The sequence below is a fragment of the Alternaria ventricosa genome (genome assembly GCF_023758065.1).
Source record: "Alternaria ventricosa strain BMP 2768 chromosome Unknown scaffold_27, whole genome shotgun sequence".
Taxonomy (NCBI): domain Eukaryota; kingdom Fungi; phylum Ascomycota; class Dothideomycetes; order Pleosporales; family Pleosporaceae; genus Alternaria; species Alternaria ventricosa.
In genome coordinates this window covers 201,478-221,109 of record NW_026055707.1, presented here as the reverse complement: position 1 = coordinate 221,109, position 19,632 = coordinate 201,478, and the positions used below count along the sequence as shown (strand labels likewise).

General features: G+C 54.2%; 5 protein-coding genes across 5 annotated transcripts; 3 read left to right on the top strand and 2 right to left on the bottom strand.

Annotated features, from left to right (window-relative positions):
- Nucleotides 1–2,154: 2,154 nt before the first annotated feature.
- J4E93_010191 (uncharacterized protein) lies at nucleotides 2,155–3,611 on the top strand (the record flags this gene model as incomplete). Its single annotated transcript, XM_049348076.1, has 3 exons — nucleotides 2,155–2,222; nucleotides 2,325–3,211; nucleotides 3,358–3,611. 3 exons carry the CDS (start codon nucleotides 2,155–2,157, stop codon nucleotides 3,609–3,611), a joined length of 1,209 nt encoding a protein of 402 aa, XP_049194809.1.
- Nucleotides 3,612–4,422: 811 nt separating this feature from the next.
- Nucleotides 4,423–5,981, top strand: J4E93_010190 (uncharacterized protein; the record flags this gene model as incomplete). Its single annotated transcript, XM_049348075.1, has 3 exons — nucleotides 4,423–4,958; nucleotides 5,011–5,510; nucleotides 5,557–5,981. 3 exons carry the CDS (start codon nucleotides 4,423–4,425, stop codon nucleotides 5,979–5,981), a joined length of 1,461 nt encoding a protein of 486 aa, XP_049194808.1.
- Nucleotides 5,982–6,738: 757 nt separating this feature from the next.
- Nucleotides 6,739–9,516, top strand: J4E93_010189 (uncharacterized protein; the record flags this gene model as incomplete). The annotated part of the gene is made up of 1 exon (XM_049348074.1): nucleotides 6,739–9,516. One exon carries the CDS (start codon nucleotides 6,739–6,741, stop codon nucleotides 9,514–9,516), a length of 2,778 nt encoding a protein of 925 aa, XP_049194807.1.
- A 384-nt stretch (nucleotides 9,517–9,900) lies between these two features.
- J4E93_010188 (uncharacterized protein) lies at nucleotides 9,901–11,680 on the bottom strand (the record flags this gene model as incomplete). Its single annotated transcript, XM_049348073.1, has 2 exons — nucleotides 9,901–11,069; nucleotides 11,116–11,680. 2 exons carry the CDS (start codon nucleotides 11,678–11,680, stop codon nucleotides 9,901–9,903), a joined length of 1,734 nt encoding a protein of 577 aa, XP_049194806.1.
- Nucleotides 11,681–12,068: 388 nt separating this feature from the next.
- On the bottom strand, nucleotides 12,069–16,903 carry J4E93_010187 (uncharacterized protein; the record flags this gene model as incomplete). The annotated part of the gene is made up of 2 exons (XM_049348072.1): nucleotides 12,069–12,095; nucleotides 12,146–16,903. The coding sequence occupies 2 exons, from the start codon at nucleotides 16,901–16,903 to the stop codon at nucleotides 12,069–12,071; spliced, it is 4,785 nt and encodes a 1,594-aa protein (XP_049194805.1).
- Between the last annotated feature and the right edge of the window lie 2,729 nt (nucleotides 16,904–19,632).

The following is a 19,632-nucleotide window of genomic DNA, read 5'->3' as shown; positions in this document are numbered from 1 at the left end:
CTCCGGTTGCTGAGCACAGATGTGCTTGACGAGCGCGAGTTCTTCGACCTGGAAGACTGCGGCGACACGAAGTGCTGATTCGCAGGTTCATCGCGGAACACAGGCGTGCGCCGACCGATCGTCTCTGGGCTATCGGTGTCGCGCGGATGAGCCTGCGTGATGGTCTCTGCTCTGTCATCGCGCAGGGCCTCCGCCTCAGTGACCAGTGTTCCACCAACTTCTTGATCCTGCTGACCGCGCACGACTCCCATCTCAGTGGACAGCATCCCATCCCTTACAACCTCCCCCTCAGCATCCAGCGTCCCACCCGCAGCAACCCACCTCCTCAAATGATCCTCCCGCAACCTCTCCCCAAACCCCGTCCAACGCACCCCAACCCTCATCGGAATCCTGCCCGCCCTCTCCAAAGCATCATACCAATCTCTATGCTCCGTCCAAACCAACCTCCTACTGCATTTACTCGTCGTCGGCGATCTCCCTATATCAGCGACATGCTCAAACAGCATTCCCCCGGTTGCCGTCGGCGTGTCGATATCGAGGTTATCCAGAATACTAGCCTTGATATCGCGATCAAAACACAGCCACTCTACCACATTATCCCCCGTCCGGAAACCTAGCGCCGAGCCACCGAGCTGGAAGACATCAGCCAGATAGCCGACTTCGAGACACCCCGGTGGGATTTCATCGCCAGCCGGAACGGGTTTCTTGCGGAACGGGTCGTCGGATCGGAGCGCGCAGACGAAGCCGTGGGATGGGCGGTCGAGCAGGGAGCGTAATCTGGGGACTGAGATGAAGGAGGCGCGGTAGTGGTAGATGGCTACATCATTTTTTGCGAACCGGAAGTATTGCGCTTGTTTTAGCTTGTTGCCGTTGGGTCCCGGGATGGGTTTGGGGCCGTATGTGCGTGGTTTCTTGGGCGTTATGGGTCGGGGTTGCTTGACTGGCTTGGGTTTGGATGGTCGGGGGTGCTTGTTTGGAGTGCCTTTGGGGCGGGTCATATCTTTTTCGTTCTTTTTCGTTTGGACTTTGCGGTGGTCTTTGGGCGGTCAGGGAGGGCGAATAAGAGGGGAGGAGAGAGGGAATTTGATTGCTGGAGAGGGTCACATGTTTTGGTCATGGAGTGTGGTAGCAATGGGGATAGTGTGCACGGGGATTTAGGCTACTGCCGCTAGAGAGGTGCTAGATCCAGGGTCTGGTTCACCGTGAAAGTGAAAAGAGAGAAGAGGAGCGCGGAGGCTAGGTGGGCGGGGGAGAAACCGCGCAGTCTTTCTTGAGCTAGCTCCCGTGATCGGGAGAGGACTAGGGCGTGAGGTCTGACAGTTGGGGCGGCTCTCTGTTACTGCTTGTCTTTAGGTAATGCGGAGTGGACATGCTGATGTTATAGAGCTTTGATCAGCTTTGGTATGTCGTGATTCGGTAGAAGCGGTGTGTATCGCGGTAGCTTAGAGGTATGTCGCGCGTACGATCGTGTCGCTGTAGCTCTCACACTACATCAAAATGTGGACCTTGCTTAGACTGATGAAGCGCGCTCAGATGGATTGACAAAAGCGTTGGAAGCGAGGAGGTGAACAGTTCGTAGTAGTCGTCAAGCTCCTCCGTTGGTGTCAAGACATGATATTCGCCAGATACAAGCTAGTGTGTAACATTTCCAACTCTTGCCCATGGTCTTCCGCGCTTGCCAGATCTCGCAGAATTGAAAGGTTGAGAGCTACATCCTGGTGGCGGGCGACGCAGTGCCTTCGTTGAACTCGATGTAGGAGTCCGACTAGAGTCACAGGTTCTTGTGGCTAGTGAAAGCAGCGTTGTCGCGTTTGTAAGTACCACTGCCATCCTCGGGGGCGTGTCTCATAGCTGATGTGTTGGTTGTGAGATGAAGAAAGCGACCAAGTGATCAAAGGTTTCCCACTGGTTGTGAAAGTAGAGAGTGTTCATGGCTGGAGTGGGCCATTGCACGTTCAGCGCGACAGAAGCGGATAAGTCGGGGACAAACCGCCTCGTTATCTATACTCCAGCTCCCTCACTTTACCTCCAGTGAAGGAACTAGTAGGCGCTGCCGAGCACTGACCTATGCTCAATGTGGGCACCAAATCTATACGTCTCTCACTTCTCAACCGTTGTTTCTTGTTTCCGCTATCCCATTGACTATTCCAAAACATGCGGATACCGGGGCTCCTCGTGTTAGTAACCCTCATCGTTGCTGTCGCAGGCGAGGTTTGTCAAAGGTAGGTATCGTGCCTCTAGTCGAGTTGTTGTTCTGGTTACGTCCTTCTATCAAGTACCACATCTGTTTGATTACATGTCGCTGTAGTTGACTCAGACTCTAGTTGCCCAAACAACGACCTTCTCGCTGTCAATTTTACGCTCCCGGGTGGACTTGATAAGATCCTTGTTGCCGGTGACCCCGACGATTACGATGACCCCGACGATTACGATGACCCCGACGATTACGATGACCCTGACGACTCGGATTCACCATCAGACGTAACAGTGACTCCAGCGCCCGACGCGTATTACGATCATTGCAAGCAAAAAGGATGCGCCCTGGAATGGTCGATGCAGCACTCCAATAGCGAGGCCGGCGCTCAATATGCACCTCCCCGCATGACCGCACAATCTCCCTTTCAAACACCTAAAGACCTCCGAGACTGGGGATGGCATGACGGTCCCAAGATATCGCAAGCTTACGATGACCTCAGCAGCATGTGGTGGGGAGCTGATGTGGCACTGAAGGGCCTTGAGCTTCCTTGGAAGACAGATGCCCAAGAGGGTCCCAATCGTCTCACCATTATAGTGCACCAAGACCCCACTGCAGATATCAGTGTTGATAAGCAAACTTACGAGGTCGACGGAAAAGAATACCGGGCTTCGGACGCTGATTACACTATGACTATGAATCTGCAAGATGGTGTTATCATTGCCATAAGTCGCAAAGGCCCAGATATGGCAGGCAAGGAGCGAGAGCCGCCGCTAAAACCAGAAGATATGCCAAAACTCCACCAATTCTCCGATGTTGGCTGGATAAAATGGAAGGCCATGGCCGAGGCGAATAATCGTCCTGTTAACAATCTTCGGTATTTCTTATCGCTTGGGATCGTGAACACACAGACGTTATCAGTGTGCGAGAGGATTTTCAGGGATAATAACCAGGCAATGAAGAGGTGGCCTGGAGACGGTTTTCTAGCCGGCACATGGGATTTCCGTGCTATCTTGGGTAAGTTGCACCCATCTTAGAGGGGTTCAGGTATCTCGTAGCGTAATCGGGGCTGTGTCGTCTCCATTGCAGTAGAGCATAACCCCAAGGCTCACTTGAGACGACCGTCTTATCCTGGAGGAGTATCTCGGCTAACTCATGGACAGGAACCCCGAACGTACAAGGCTTTGGGTACATGCTGGTTCAACACAAGGCAGATCTGGGCAACATGTTCATTAGTAAAATCCATGTTTTCCTGTGTGAAAACGGCGAGGTTTGCATTGTCGCATTTGTTTCCCAACCGGTGGCCACTCCAGTGCAAGATGCAATGGTCGGATCAATAGTCATCTTGGATCAGGTCGACAGACGCGACGAAGGAAGTAACGTCATGCGTCTACACAAGATCTTCGCGAAGCTGTGAGAGCTAGGGAGAGCGAGTCGGAATATATGGGAGGATTGAGGATAATTAGACCTTTGGCTGGTAGACAGACGCGATAACCGGTCTTAGATCTAGATGGTCTTGGCTGCTTTGAAGGAGTGTATGCGTCCAACCTAATAACATCGACGATTGTCACATTCAATTCCATCTCTTTTGCGGTGTCGGAGTGCTCGATCCAGTCAGGCAGCGCGATCAACGCCACGTCTTGTAGCAAAAGTAAATCTGCTCAGCCGGCCAATGACAGAAGTCGTGGGCGCGTCGAGTCGGAGCGGATCCGGCAGCCGCGACGCGCGCGTGTTGTTTTGAGGGGATCCGAATGCAGGGAAGGAACTTACATATACCACCTCATGCCCCATACTGCGTCGGTCCTGAACTTGCACCGCCCAACCGCAAACATCCGCCGTCGATCAAGTGTCATTGCAGAAGCCATGTCGTGCCATGACCACGCCAATACGTCAAGCGCGGGCTCGCGTCATATGACAGGCGTGCCCCGCGTTGTGGGATGAGAGCTCGCGCATGACAGCCCACGAAGGAATATCTGCCGCCAATGCGCCTATGGGGTATTAGCCGTTCCACCGAGCGACGTGCTGCTCGCTGGTCTGGGCCATGTTCAGTATTCCAAGATTAAAGAGAGAGAAATCCTCGGCTTTCGTTACCCCGCTAGCGACTCTATCCTATCAGCCGAGTATCTTCGCCGCATTGCGCAATCGGGACCGCGGCCGGTAGCGAAGAAACTCCCTCTGGACTCCCTTGGATTTGTCTTTCCGAGGTTATACCACACCACCCATTCGCCATGAGGCCTGCGACTACTGCGCCCGCCGCTTTCCGCGCTGCGACGTCCATCGCACGACTCCCCCGCCCAAAGACGTGCTCCTTTGCGACGCGCTGCCTAGCTTCCCACACTGCTGCGAGATCGGCCCAGTTTTCGAGCCCGCGACGAACATCCGCAAACAGCGCCCCAACACCAGCACCCAGCCTATACACTCAGATTGGACAGTACAGGATGGCGTCCTCGCAGGGTATCAAGAAGATCCAGGTCAAGAACCCCGTGGTCGAGCTCGACGGCGATGAGATGACCCGGATCATCTGGCAGGTCATCAAGGACAAGTTCATCCACCCATACCTCGACATCGACCTCAAGTACTACGACCTGGGTTTGCCCTACCGCGACGAGACCAACGACCAAGTAACGCTCGATGCCGCCGAGGCTATCAAGAAGTACTCTGTCGGTGTCAAGTGCGCAACCATCACCCCCGATGAGCAGCGCGTCGAGGAGTTCAAGCTCAAGAAGATGTGGCTGTCGCCAAACGGCACCATTCGCAACCACCTGTATGGCGCACACTGGAGCGAGGGGAGAAGCATCGCTGACAGCATATTCTAGAGGAGGAACCGTTTTCCGCGCGCCCATCGTCATCCCCACCATTCCCCGACTCGTGCCTGGCTGGAAGCAGCCCATCATCATCGGCCGCCACGCTTTCGGTGACCAGTACCGCGCGAAGGACCGCGTTATCCCTGGCGAGGGCACACTCGAGATGGTCTTCACACCCAAGGGCGGCAAGCCTGAGGTCATCAAGGTCTACGACTTCCCAGCGGAGGGCGGCGTCGCGCAAACCCAGTACAACACCACCGAATCCATCTCCGGCTTCGCACACGCTTCCTTCAAGATGGCGCTCGACAAGAAGCTGCCGCTGTACATGAGCACCAAGAACACCATTCTCAAGGCATACGACGGCAAGTTCAAGGATGTCTTCCAGGCCATCTACGACAGCCAGTACAAGAAGGAGTTTGAGGCTGCCAAGATCTGGTACGAGCACCGCCTCATTGACGACATGGTCGCCCAGATGATCAAGAGCGAGGGTGGCTACATTATCGCCATGAAGAGTGCGTATCTATCCTACCAATATTCTGACTTCGCTCACATTCCCAGACTACGACGGAGACGTCCAGTCCGACATCGTCGCCCAAGGTTTCGGCTCCCTCGGCCTCATGACCTCGACCCTCATCACCCCTGACGGCAAGACTTTCGAAGCCGAAGCCGCGCACGGTACCGTCACCCGCCATTTCCGCGAACACCAAAAGGGCAACGAGACCTCCACCAACCCCATCGCCTCCATCTACGCCTGGACACAAGGTCTGGCCAAGCGCGGTGAGCTGGACAACACACCTGAGCTCGTTGTTTTTGCCGAGCAGCTCGAGAAGGCTTGCGTGGACACTGTGGATATCGACAAGATCATGACTAAGGATCTGGCCCTTGCGTGTGGAAAGAAGGACCGGGCGTCTTGGGTCACCACCAATGAATACCTCGATGCTGTCGAGAGGAGATTAAAGTCGAGCTTGAAGGAAAAGCTATAGATGTACAGAAGTGTTGAATAGTCGCGCGGGATATTCCTTGCACTGGATCACTCGGTAACAGCGTGATACCTAGACCTGACCACGTAGACGGAGTTCTGCTTACTCTTGGGCAGGAATGAACTATTCACAAACTCAATTGCGCCTGTGCATGTCTTCCTCTGCCAGTGAGGCGCGAGGGCGCGAGGCATCTTTTTTTGGCCAGGAGCTCGTGCCATGTCGTCTCCACATGTTCCCGGAGCACGTTGCTTTTGATGAACTGGGTTTACGCTAATTTCCGATGAGACCCAAATCCTCAAAAAGAAACCAGTCTCTTGCATGTCTCACGGCAGTATGCATATGCGGGACGATCTGATGTTTGTTTGTTACACAGCTGATTGCAAAACATTTGTCGCGACTGTCTTGTTGAGTTCCTAAAGCTTGCATACCGTGCATTCACTTTAGCGGCTCTGTATTGGGCCTTCTTGATCTCCTCGACAGTTGCTGGCCGTCTCATCCTAGACGGGATCACATGATGGAGGCGTTCACTGATGCTGCTACCGGGACTAACCCGACTAAAGCCGCTAGGACCTACAGTGCGAGCCCGACCACCACGCCAGCCTCTGAACCAAATGATAACGCTGGATCTACAGCCACCATTACCACAACGTTTCCGTCGCCTAAAAAGCACGGCAGTCCCTCGACTCCCGACTCTACTCCATTGCACCGACGCTTTCTGCGAGCAGTCTCGATGCCGCCTGCGACACCGTCGCGTCCGCCCATGGAGAGCCAGAAATCTTTCGAGAAGGCGCGCGACAGCCCAGTCGTAGTTCGCCATACTCCCAAGAGGACACAACCATCGCCGATGAAGCTCGAAGTTGGCCAGGGCGCGTTCTATTTCTCAATTGAACTGCCCCCCAATAAGATCACGCCAAAGAAGAGCGGAACGACAAGCAAGAGCCGGACGCCAAAGGGAGAAGACACGCCCACGAGGACGAGGACGCCTAGCCCGTTGAAGAAGGCGAGCCCGACGAAAGAGAATGCAGTGAGTACACCCACGAGGGCGACGCGCAGCCCGCTCAAGCGTGATGAGACGACCAAGCAGAGCCCTGCCAGGCCGTTGTTTGGTACGCCGACGCGGGCGAGGATGCACAAGCAAGATACGGATCCACGAACTCCTGTTCGAACAACGCCCAGCCCGCGAAAGAATCACAGCGCAGTGAAGAAGAGTCCTGCCAAAATAGCTACTGTCACTCCGAAGAGAAAAGGCTTGCTCAAGACACCTGGAAGTAATCGACCTGGAAGTCCCATCAAGCGCTCGATCGAACAAGACGACTCACCTGTAGATCCGCTCAAGACATCTGCACGCCTGGCGAGGGAACTCCTATCAGGGCCAGAGGAGACACTCCGAATGCCACCCGAACGTCTTGTGGACCTGAAAAACGAGCACGCTCCAGCAAACTTGGTCGCGACTGCCACTGATCCGACCCCGCACCACGAAGCCACGAGGCATGCGCCACCAGCGAACAAGTGCCCAGAAAACATCGGACACCTCATGGCAAGCCTTATTAGCAACACTACCAGCACGCGTGACTGGGGAGCCGCCTACAACCACGACATGATCTCTCCCATACCAACACCCCTGCGTAAGGCCTCTGAGAAGCTCAAGCTGGGAGAGTCGCCTTCTTTCCTGCGGATGTCGGCCAATGGTACGACCATGAGGAACAATGCAGACCCTGCTTCCGATGTTAGCAAGAGAGGGTCTTTGAGCCTATATGAACCAGCGTCAGTCGACCCAGAACAGGATAAGAGTAACCAGATTGAGTCATCGTCGTCTGGATCAATTACGGCAGCTCTTTCCTCTTCGGTTACCACAGATCATACTGCGGACGTGTCAAGCGAACCGCGACCTGCACTTCCGTTACGTGCAGCCAGTCTGGGGTCCTTCAACGCCCTGAACGCGACTCGCGAGGTGCCAGCCCCACCACACCGCCCGCTTCTCTTCCCAAAGCGGAGATCGAAGACCCTTCAGAAAGAGCCGTCGCAGCAAGAACACCAGGTCAAGTGGCAAGATATGGAGACTGCTTCTTTAAAGCCCCTGCCTGCAAGCCATCAGAGGCGGGTGGGGACTGATCCAAGCGTCCTTTTGAAGATGCAAAAGGATATGGCCAACTTGGAAGCGACGATGCGCCGCTCGGCAGGCGTTGTTGATCCAGCCTTTTGCGGTCCGCTCAATCTGAACGAGCTACCTGCTATGTCGAACGACTACTTCGTTAGAGGCCAGCAAGATATCAGAAGCCCAGGTGTTGTTGGAACACCAAAAACCCTCAGTAGAGCCAACTCCGACAACCCATCGATTGCGACCGTACAAGCGAATGGAGTAAGAGGTACTAGCAACTCACTAGCATCGTTGAAGGTCTCTGGAACGCCAGGTATACCACGATTGAAATCTAGTGCTCCTACCTCAGCACAAGCAACGAGAGACCGTCTTCTTGCAGCTAAGAAGGAGAACACTCAGCGTACGGGTGCGACGAAGACTGCGGTTCCCGAAAGATCTCGCCCTCGATCAAAGACCACAGTGTCAGCAACAGGCAAGTCGAGTGCAGTCACTAGCACACCTCGCAAGACCCCAGCGACTCCGGCCAAGTCCGTGGCACCTCCAAGCACAACAACACTTAGCTCCCCACACAGCCGCATACCATCAGTGAACGCCGCTAAGCCCAGGATGCGAACACAGTCTGTCCCTCAAGCTGGGTCGAAGCCGCTTTCCAATGCCTCGGGTCATAGCAAGGCCGTCGCAGCATTGAAAGAGCGTCTACCAAACGTACCAACTGCTCCGGTCAACACTAGACCTGTTCCGATCCGCAAACCTGTAGTCCCCTCCACTACAGCCACTCAAGTCCCTTCGGTCGGTCCGCGACCGTGTGAACAAGAGTTCGCCAGCGCGGGAGACATTGCTGACCGACTTGCTAATTGGCACGACGAGGATCGGAAGAAGGCGCAGATCAATCGTCCGACGGTCGCAGCTAAGAACACGCCAGCGAAGATACAGGCAGGAGGCCAGGCGGACGAGTCTACTACACCAGACGGTTCACCTGCAAAGATCCTCACGCCCGCCAAGATACCTGCGACGACCAGGACTTCAAAAGCCCTCCCTCCTGCCAAAGACGTCAAATCAATACCTCTTTCGACAAAGCCCGGCGCTCCGTCAACACCCAGATCTAAGCCCAGCGCGCCAGCTCCAAAAACACCAGCCCCAAAGACCCCAGCCCCAGCGCCTCGCAACGCCGCTGCCGTCAACAACAACCTCCGCCAACCCATAACCGCGGCCAAGACCCCAGTAAACCGCCGCATACCCGTCCTGGACCGCAACGCAACGCGTACACCGAGCAAGGCCATCGTAAGTAGTCTGGATCAAGCGATCGATAGGAAGATTGCAGAGGACGCGAGACGTGGGATGGAGTTTACGCCTGGTGGGAATCGGCTGAGAGATTTGCTGGATGCGAAGTCGATGAATGGGGGTGTTGTGCAGGTTTTGGAGGAAGAGGAGGAGGTGTAAGGATTTGTAGGGTTGCTGCAGGAGTAATGGGGACGACTGGTGGCGGTTAGAGGCGTTATTTCGGTCTTCTGTCTTTCTTTTGTCAAGTTCTGGTGTTGTGTGTGGCGTTTATATTGTAAGTTTTGGGATGGGATTTGAGGGATAGGTGGTGTAACACGGAAATTTATGTAGATGAGTAGAAAGTTAATGTATGACAGCTATTGAAATTCTACACCGACCACGTTCATCCGTCTTCTTCTTCTTCTTCCCTGCTACGCGCATGGTAGGTCCCGGTAACCAACCAACCTTGATCAGCCACCCGTCATCATCATCACATATCTAGGCAGCGCCCGTGACAATCTAGTTCTTCTTTTCTACAAAGCCAACTCGCCACACCACCCAAAACTACTCCACCTTCACATCACCCGCACTAACCAACTCCCCACTCTCATCCCTCTCCCACTCACACACCCCCAGCCCCGTACCCTTACAAGGAATACACGCCGACCCATCACCCAAACTCCTACACTCATCCACGCCCAACCCCCTACTCCGACACCGCTTACAAACAACCAGCTTCTTCCCCTTCTTGAGCTCATCCCTCCAATTCTCATCATCCATAATACGGTAGTTGATGCCGTTGAAGCGCCAGAAGTCGTCGCTGGTGTACATCAATTCCTCGACGGGCAGCTCCTCGCCCTCCATATACGGTGGGATGAACGACTTGCCCGACGGAAACATTTCCCGCGAAACAATGAAGTGGGCGTTTGTGCTGTATGACTTTAGCATGGTGGCGATTTTGTAGGTGGCCGCACGGTCGAAGAAAAGGGCGCTGAGGAGGTGAGCTTGTTCTGTCGCGTCCACGATTTCGAAGAGGCGGAAGAAGGAGTGGTCGGAGAATTTGAGGTGCAGTATGAAGTCGTCTGCGAGTGTTCTTGGGAGACAGACGTCTACGAGTGAGGTGAGGGAGCGGAAGGCGATGTCGGAGAGCGAGCGCAGGTCGTGGCCTGAGTTGATGGAGATGGCGGAGTCGAGCATCTTTAGAGACTTGAGGGATGGCGGGAAGCCGCTTTGTCGTAGGTAGTAGTAGAGGTGTGATTCAAAACCTAGCTCGAGGTATTCTAGCTCGACGAGAGAGCGGAGCTTTTCGGCGCCTTCGGGATCGGTTTCGCGCGAGGTCAGATAGCCAACGTGGCCACCGCAATGTGTCAAGCGCTGCAATGAATGTGCTTGTTTCTGTAGTGCGACTAGAAATCGAGATGAGGATGTGCGTTGTTCAGGATCCATGGATGGTTGGCATTCCTGGAAGACGTGCAATCGCTCTCCTATCGACAACTCCTTGAGAGCTTTGGGTAGACCCAGCACATTGTCTAGGAACGGAACACTGACGTTGCATTCGATAAGCGTCAGAGACTGAAGGGATGTTGTCTTCTTCTCTGATTCAGAGATTTGGAGATCTCCGTCAAAGTTCAAACACGACAACGTGATATTTCGTAGAGTTGGGTGCTTAAACATCGCAACTGCGCGACCTAATCTGAACTTGTTGTCTCCCGAACCATGCGCGTGGAGCGTTACTATGTTTCATTAGTTAGGCTCATTGTCATGAAACATTTGACTTACACGACTGTAGCATCGGCAACGTCATCGGTATGCCCGCGCGTGGATACACTGATGCCGCAAGCAAGTTGTTGTAATCAATCCTTGAGTATCCGTCGAAGAAGATGCCGTTTTGCCATTCCAAGTTGTTCGGGCAAGGAGTCTCGACATGCAGATGGCGCAGCCTACCCATCAAACCCAGATAGTGGTTCAGATCCTCGATCCCCTCGCGATATTCATCTTTGTAGCGAATAGCCAGGTCCTGGATATAGTCTGTCCGATTATCCCGGCTGTCCAGTGCCGTGGCAATCCTTTGCGCGTGTCCTCCCGACAAGACCACTAGTTTGCGCCAAATGTAGGGTTCGACAAGGCCTTGGAACCGCGTGCACGTTGCGGCAAGACTGCAAAGAGCTTCCTGGCCCTCAACATGATCGATGATGTTGAGGAGGAGTTCATCGACAAGGCGCAAGAGTCCGCTCTCGGTTGGGCCCAGCATAGTGATTCCGGGTTCTTGACGTGCTTTTGTAAAGGTGTAACCGGAATGACGCGTCTTGCGTTTTTTGGCTCCTGCGAAGGATATACTTGGCATTCAAAGGTTCTGGGCTGTGTTGGATCTGAATAATACGACGGGCGTAGTCCGTATACAAGTATTTCTTGATGTCCGCGCTGGCAGAAAGCAGAGACAGGGTGCTGCTATTCAACCAACGGGACCGCAGGATGATGTCAGACGCTAGGATGATCAAGGACTAGAGCGCCACGTGAAGACATCCGTGCGCCAATGCGGCATCACTTACCACTACAGTCAGCTCAACATGTAACGGCGTTCACCTGAACCTGACTATCACAATTACATCAACATATTCTGGGCATTGCGACAGATAGATGACATGATGATATGTCGTGCTTTTCATCTACACTAAGCTCATAAGAACGACCAAAACACCCATATCCCCCACCGATGGAAACTTCTTCCCCGTCTAGTCGGTTTGGTTGATCACAGCATCCTGCGTAACGTTAGCTTCATCCTAATCATGATTCACACAGCCAAACTCACCCTAGCAACCGCATACAGCGGCTTGACACCAGTCCAGTACTCAAACTGATGCACACCCTGTCCGACCAAAACCTCCAGACCATTAACAGTCTTCCATCCGTTGTCCATCGCAAGCTGAATCAGCGCTGTTACCGGGGGCTTGTACGCCATCTCCAACAGTATTCTTTCTGGACCTGGCTCCACGTCCTTCACGCTCGCCTTGCCCTTCTCGAACAAAGTGCAAAGCGTTTCGCGGATGGCGACGTCGATGGGCTGGTCCGCGGGGATGGTTCCGATAGCAACCTGTGGCGTGCTTTCCATAGATTGGACTTCTTCTGGGGAGCCGATGACGTGTAGGTTGTATTCTGCTGAGAAGGCGTTCTTGAGTGTTTCCATCTTCGAGGGGTTGCGGCCGAGGAGGTAGATTGGTCCGTAGCCCATTTCCTTGAGTGCGTAGATGGCAGCGCGACTCGTACCGCCGCCGCCGATGACGAGGGCAGAACCGCTGCCTTGGGCGCCGGCGTTGCGGAGGATGAGTATCATGCCTAGATAGTCGGTGTTGCGACCGATTAGACGGACGACCTCTTCACCACTGGATTCATCGATGGAGCTCTCGGGAACGATGGTGTTGAGGGCACCGATGACGTCGACTTCTGGGCCTAAACCGTCGAGGAGAGGTACGACGTCCTGCTTCAGCGGGATTGTCACACTGGCTCCACCGAAGTCTGGCGAGCGGATGATGTCCTTGATTGAGCTCGCATCCGTAGTCTCATGGCGGCCGTAGACGTGCGGGAGCCCAGTCTCACCGAACAGCTTGTTGTGGAGACGCGGGCTAGGGCTTTGTGCGACTGGTGAGCCGAAGATGAAGAACTTCTTCGTCGAAATCTCGCCCATCAACGACAAGCCTCGCCGAATATCTCCCGCAGATAGTTGACCTGGTGCGGTAGCAGAGGGCAGGAGGGGGTGCGAGACGGGTGTCATGAAGCCGTTAAGTATCCTGCTCAGCTTGCCGTGCTCGCCCATGTTAATGGCGATCAGGGGGACGGGATGCGCCGTATTCGCCCAGCTCTTGAACTCTGCAAGCGCATAGTTGTCTTCGAGCGACTTGGCGACACCCACGAGTTTAATGACAGTACCGTACTGCAACGCCCGGTTGTAGTACTGCATCCACGAGCCGTTTCTCCAGTTGAGCTCGCCTTTGGGATCGTGATGGCTAGCGATGATCTCGGAGTATCCGCGAGTGTCGGAAACCTCGCGCAGGATGTCTTCTGGCATGGTCATCTCCAGATCTACAAAGTCACAACCAAGTCTTAATGCTGTCCGGTAAAGCACGAGGGCCTCATCGTATGCCTGGTCTGGGAATCTTCCGCCTTGTGCTTTTGTTCGCAAGGTAAATATGATGGGTATCGATGTTACAGTCCGCAGTATTGTCAGTTGCTCGATCACGAACTCTGGTGTTGGCAGTCCTTCTTGGCCGTTGGGGTCTTCCAATAGGTCAACTCTGAGTTCAACAGCATCCGATCCAACCACTATTTCTGGTAGTGTCTTGATGCAAGGCTCAAGTCGGGGTGCAGACAGGCAGACGAAGAAAGTGTGCTTCCTCTTCTTGAGTCCCTTCAAAGTAGTGGCCTTTCCAGTGATTGTGTTCAGGAAACGGGCGATCTCTCCTTGCGTCTGAGCGAGCCCACCAGATCCTGGAACTTGACTGTGGAAGCGGTAGTTACTGCACTCTGTGTACCAGTCCTTCCTCCGCAGCCATACGCCCATGATGTCGTCTACGTACGCTGGCCGTGTCTTATCGATCTGTAAGAAGGCGACTACCTTGTTGATATCACGCGTGACGAGTAATACTATACCGCCACTCTTCTGGTAGTCCACGAGAATCTTGCGAGCTTCAGGTGTCTCGACAATCCCACCACCACAAGCGAAGACATGCCCATTAGGCTTCTCCTTGACAGTTTGGGCCAGAAGCTTCAGCTCCTCGTTCCGGAAGCCCTCCCACCCCTGTGTTTTGATGAGTTCAGGTATTGACATGCCAACATGTTCTTCGAGTGCAGTATCCAGATCAATGAAGGGACGTCCGAGCGCACGTGCTGCCCATCCGCCAGCGGTCGTCTTGCCGGCGCCGCGCATTCCGATGATGAAGATTGACTTCTGTTCAGTCTTCGACGCTGCCTTGTGCGCATTCGGCCGTGGCGGTAGCTCAACGCCTGAAAGCTCGGTCTTGAAGATTTGGCTCAGGGAGTCCCAGTATCCAGGCCATGTCTTTCCAGTACATTCCTTTTCGAGGATAAGAACGGGAGCTGGGGCTACTAATGACAGCACAGCAAAACTCATGGCGACGCGATGATCATCGTAGCAGTGGATACCGACCTTTGGAGCTTCGAGCTCGTAAGCTTTTCCATCGACTTCAATACCATCGTCAAATTGTCTGCAGGTGACACCAAACTTGGCGAGCTCGTCTTCCATGGCTTGGATGCGGTTGCATTCCTTGACACGCTGGTTTGCGATACCATAGATGCGGGTGGTGGTTGTGCTACCATTCGATGATGCTACTGCGGCCAACACGGATGCTGTGAGGAAAGCATCGGTCATGGGCTCCATATCGATCTCCTTGACGGCTTTCAATTCCCCGCGAGGAGGGCCTGTGACCGTTGTAGAGGTCTCGGACTGTTCAACCTTGCAGCCCATAGGTTTTAGAACCTCAACAGCGAATCGCGCATCACCTTGCAGGGAGCTCGAGCCGATGTTGGGCACTGTGCACGTCGTACCTGTTATAGCCGCAATCGCGAGAGGGTAGGTAGCAGAGCTAGCATCGCTTTCCACCTCATATTCGGAGGGGTTCGTGTAGGGCTTGTTGGGAATGTGGTAGGTGTTAGGATCGTCTTGTGATCTCTCAACCTGCACGCCAAAGGAAGCCATCATGGCGATGGTCATATCGATGTATGGCTGGGAGATGACTTTGCCACCAACCAGGCGCAGCGTTACAGGCTTCTTGGAGTATGGCGCGCTCAAGAGGATGGAAGATACGTATTGCGACGACACGTTGGCAGTAAGCTCAATCTGGCCCGTGAAGGAATCCGGACCAAAGCCACCGCATGCAGAGATTCGCAGCGGTAAGCTGCCTTCATTCTCTTGGTAGTCAATCTCGACGCCCATGGTGCGGAGTGATTTGACCAGTGGGCCAATGGGTCGTTCCTTCATACGCGCATTGCCGGTGACTACTGTGGATGTCACGCCCTCGGTGGGCTGGCACAAGGCGGTCACAGAAGTCAAGAAACGCGCTGCAGTGCCAGCGTTTCCGAGGTAGAGTTCGTTGTTCGACGCTTTGAGGTTTCCGCCATTGCCGGTGACGACTAGCTCCTTGCCGTCATTCTCCCACGCGAAACTAGCGCCCTGCATCTTTGCCAGCGCGTCTAGCATGACTTGTGTGTCGTCAGAGTGCAGCAGGTTGGTGATGCGACACGAACCAGTTCCAAGCGCAGCAAGTACGAGGACTCGATTGGAGATACTCTTGGATCCAGGAGGTCTGCATGTCACGTTCAAGTCGGAGGGGATACCGGGATGAACAGATATGCTCGGCGACAGGGCGATTCTGATATCGCGATCCTCGACGGAGCTGGCCTTCTTTTCGTGCGTCCTGCCAATGCCGGACAAAAGCACGATCTTCTTAGTCTTGCCAGCGTTCTTCTTGTCCACAGCCATAATCTTGATAAGCTCGTCTACGGGGCAATGCTTGTTGGCCGACCTCTTCCGCACCGTCTTGTCCGCTAGCGATGTAGGCAGTCCGTAGCTCGCGATGCACTTTGTCAAGCGCGCGACTGCGGAGGGATCCAGTACACCCAGGTATCTGGCCAGCTCGGCCTCCTTGACCATTCCTATCGCGACGCACTCTCCGTGGAGGATCTGGGGTGTGAGGATGGCTTCGTAAGCGTGTCCGATCGAGTGTCCGAAGTTGAGCAGATTGCGCAGGCCGCCTTCGCGCTCGTCCGCCGAGACGACTTCGGCCTTGACGCGTACTGAGCCCAGCACGATGCGCTTCAGTATGCTGGCGATCTTGTCGAAGTTCTTGCGACCGTTGACGGGCTTTTGGTCAATCGCAGCCAGGATGGCGTCTGCATTGCCCTCGAGTGTTGTGAATTCCTCCTCGTTCCAGATTGCCGCCGTCTTGACCACCTCTGCCATGCCGTTAACGACCTCCCTCTTGGGCAGTGACTCGAGGAACTGCAAATCAATGTATATCCTCTCGGGCTGCCAGAAGGCGCCGACCAAGTTCTTGCCCGCGGGCACGTCAATGGCCGTCTTGCCGCCTATGCTCGAGTCGACCATGGCCAGCAATGTGGTAGGCACATTGACGAACTTGATGCCGCGCATGTACGTCGCTGCGACATAGCCGATCATGTCCCCAATGACGCCTCCACCCAGTGCTATTATGACGGTGTCGCGCACGCATCCTTGCGACAACAGCCAGTCTTCTACGGCTGCCTTGGTATTCCGCGACTTGGACGTCTCGCCGGGCGCGATTTGGTAGGTGAGGAGGCGTGGGGAGGACGGAAGCGAAGATGCGGCCGACGCGAAGGCGCGCTCGAATGTGGGCGTGTACAGAGGGCCGATGTTGGTGTCGGTGATGAGGACGTACGTCGACGAGGGAATATTGGTAAGCAGGTCCTGGGCGATGTAGTTCTGCCAGATGCCGTAGTCGACGACTATCGAGTCTTTGCCCAGGATTGTCACCTTGGTGGGCTCACCCTGCGCGACATTGACGCCGTTGCTCGCCATGGTGGGCGGTGCGAGTCAGACTTGCACAAAGAGCCGCCAGCTGCTGAACGCGGGAAGTAAGACTGCAAGGAATTACAATTGATGAGGGCGAGTATCGAACTCAGCGCATTATGTCTGAGAGGTTGTGGGTATGAGTCAAACCGGGAGTACACTTTTTGCGAGGGCTGCGTTCTTCGAAATCAAAGTGCACCGCTACCGGACCTTGCATGTCTGACGTGGGGAACCCATGTCATCCCCGACCGCGCCACCGCTTCACCCTTCCAACACCAACTTCGCGCAACACCATCAGCGCCCTACCTCTTCAAGTCTTTACGCGTACAAGATTTCCCATGGACGCGTTGAACCTCATGACGCGTAAAGCCATCTTGTGATATTCAAATGCGCTTCATACGCGTCGCTCGACCAGCGTAGTCGAATCGTCCACCCGCAATCCAACCGCAGATGACCGCACTCGGATCAACGCGGTGCTAATGCAACCACTGAAGACTTGCAGTGGTCAGAAAGCTGCAAATATCTCAACGGATTGCATGAACACATGGTGCGAAGAGCTCGGCTGCCAGTTCGGCCGTCTTATGCTCACTATACGCACGAGCGCGAAGCATGCAAATCTACGATGAACCAGACAAGCAAATGCCAGAGATCTCTGGTAGTTGATACTTTGTGCCGACTCGAAAAAGCATCTTGTTCAGATAACTGACGATTTCACAATGTCAGCTTCAGTCCACGTGTTGGTGACTGGCTTTAGTGTCCGTAAAGGCCCGTGTATTCCTCACGTCCTCCAGCTGTTCCTCCATCGGCCTTCCGAAGAGGAAAGGAAAGGAGAAATCAAGACAAGTTGTCGACGTAAGGCTCAGCGATGATGTTGGCTCGTATGTGTGTGGTTTCAATTACTACATCAGTCTACTCGAGATGCAGAAACGGACTGGCAGACGAGGCGTTGTGTTCTTCCATGTGCCGAAACTGGAGACCGAAGAAGAGATCTGCACAGGTGTCTGAGTAACGTAGGAACTCATCAGGGCACTAATGGCTGTTTGGCGGTATTAGAGGATAGCATATGAACCTTCCCCTCTTCCACGCCAATACTTCGCCGCAGGTCTGTCAAACGGGTTTTTTGCAACGGACACATGGCGAGCAGGGATGACCACGTGGGGCTAAATCGGTCGAATGGTGCCTTGGATCTCATGTGTAAGTCCTGAGAGCTTAGCACTGCATCTCCAAAGTCGTTGTGTGCCTTCGCACCGTGAGTTTTAGGGCGTGATGACTAAGCGACGCACCTTCCAAGACGCGCTGCCCCTGCCTCGTCCCATCATCCACCACCTGGGCAGTAGCCTCCGCCTTCATTCCTCCATCATCTCTCATCATCATCGTCAGCGGCGCCATATCTCTACTGATCCTCCTCATGCTGGGCAACGATTCGGTGCTTGGCCGTCTATCACATCCCTTTGCCCGTCCGGCACAACAGGCGTACTTCCTCTTGAATGCAGAGGCCCGCCGCACAAGCATCTATCATTCCGCCCGAGGCGCAGCACTGCTGCAATGTTTCAGCCTTCCCGCTCGAATCAATTTGTACAGACCCAGCCGCGATGCATCTCATACCGATCTATCCGGCTGGGCAAGAATAACGAAAGGTTGTCGAAGAGCCTCGCATTGCGACGTTCTCTCTGGAAGCATATCCAAACGCACTGATCTGTCATACACTTTCGTTCACCGAAAATTAGCTATTGTTGTTCTCATTCAACCCATACAGTAGCGACTTCAAATGTGTGGAGAAGCTCGACGTCCTTGCATAGGACACAACTGCCAAGCGCATGAACGCAGGCTAAGGACTTGGCGACTTGGTATCGAGCATGACAACAACACTCACGGAGCAAAGGAAGGTAGTATTTGTATGCAATCTCTCGGACTAAGTACTCCTCACTAGATTCAGTGCGTCCTCCGGTCAAATCAGACGTGGCATCTGTGGCATTTCTCAGAGCATCAAGAGGAGGGTTACTGCGGATCGCAGCATGCACACACCAAACATGACAGTGATCAAAGGTCAGTTCACTCGATTCACGGTAGTACATACTACTGATGGGCTCTGTGCATATTGTTCTCGTGTTCAACCGCAAATTGTTTTATCGTTCGGCTGTTCAAAGTTGTGCGGAAGCTGTAGGTACAGACAGGCATTTGTGTCTGTGCACGTTACATGGGAAAGCTGTTGAGTATAGGGATTACGAGCATCTGGCACACGGGATTGCGAATACCCTTGCGTTACGCAAGATGATAGGCTGTACAACAGAAGATACCCGTTCCTCCGTACCGAAGATCTGGTCCCGTTGACGCGATCCGCGTCCAGCCTTGCCAAAAGAGGTTAAGATTCCAAGGAAGTGGAGGTCTTGGTTAACCACCTACTACCCCAGCTTCAGAAGCTTGGAGGCGCCCATTGCGCCCTTATCCAGAGCCTCCAAGCACGCCAGGGCGGAAGAACGGCTACCGGCACTTCGACGACGAGATTAACAAACTCGCTTCGGTCTTTCTGCCTGATCGATGCCAACGGCGCGTCTCCGTATACCAAGCGCATGGCATATCTCGCTTCCCCATGGGGCCGGGGCACCCTTCCCCAGGTGTTCGGGTTATAAGGGTCAGACTGGTTCCAATACTTTTTTGGTCCTCCAACGACGATCACAACAACTTACCTCCCCGCTGGAAACTCGTCCAACTTGAGATCGCACTCATACAATTTTGTT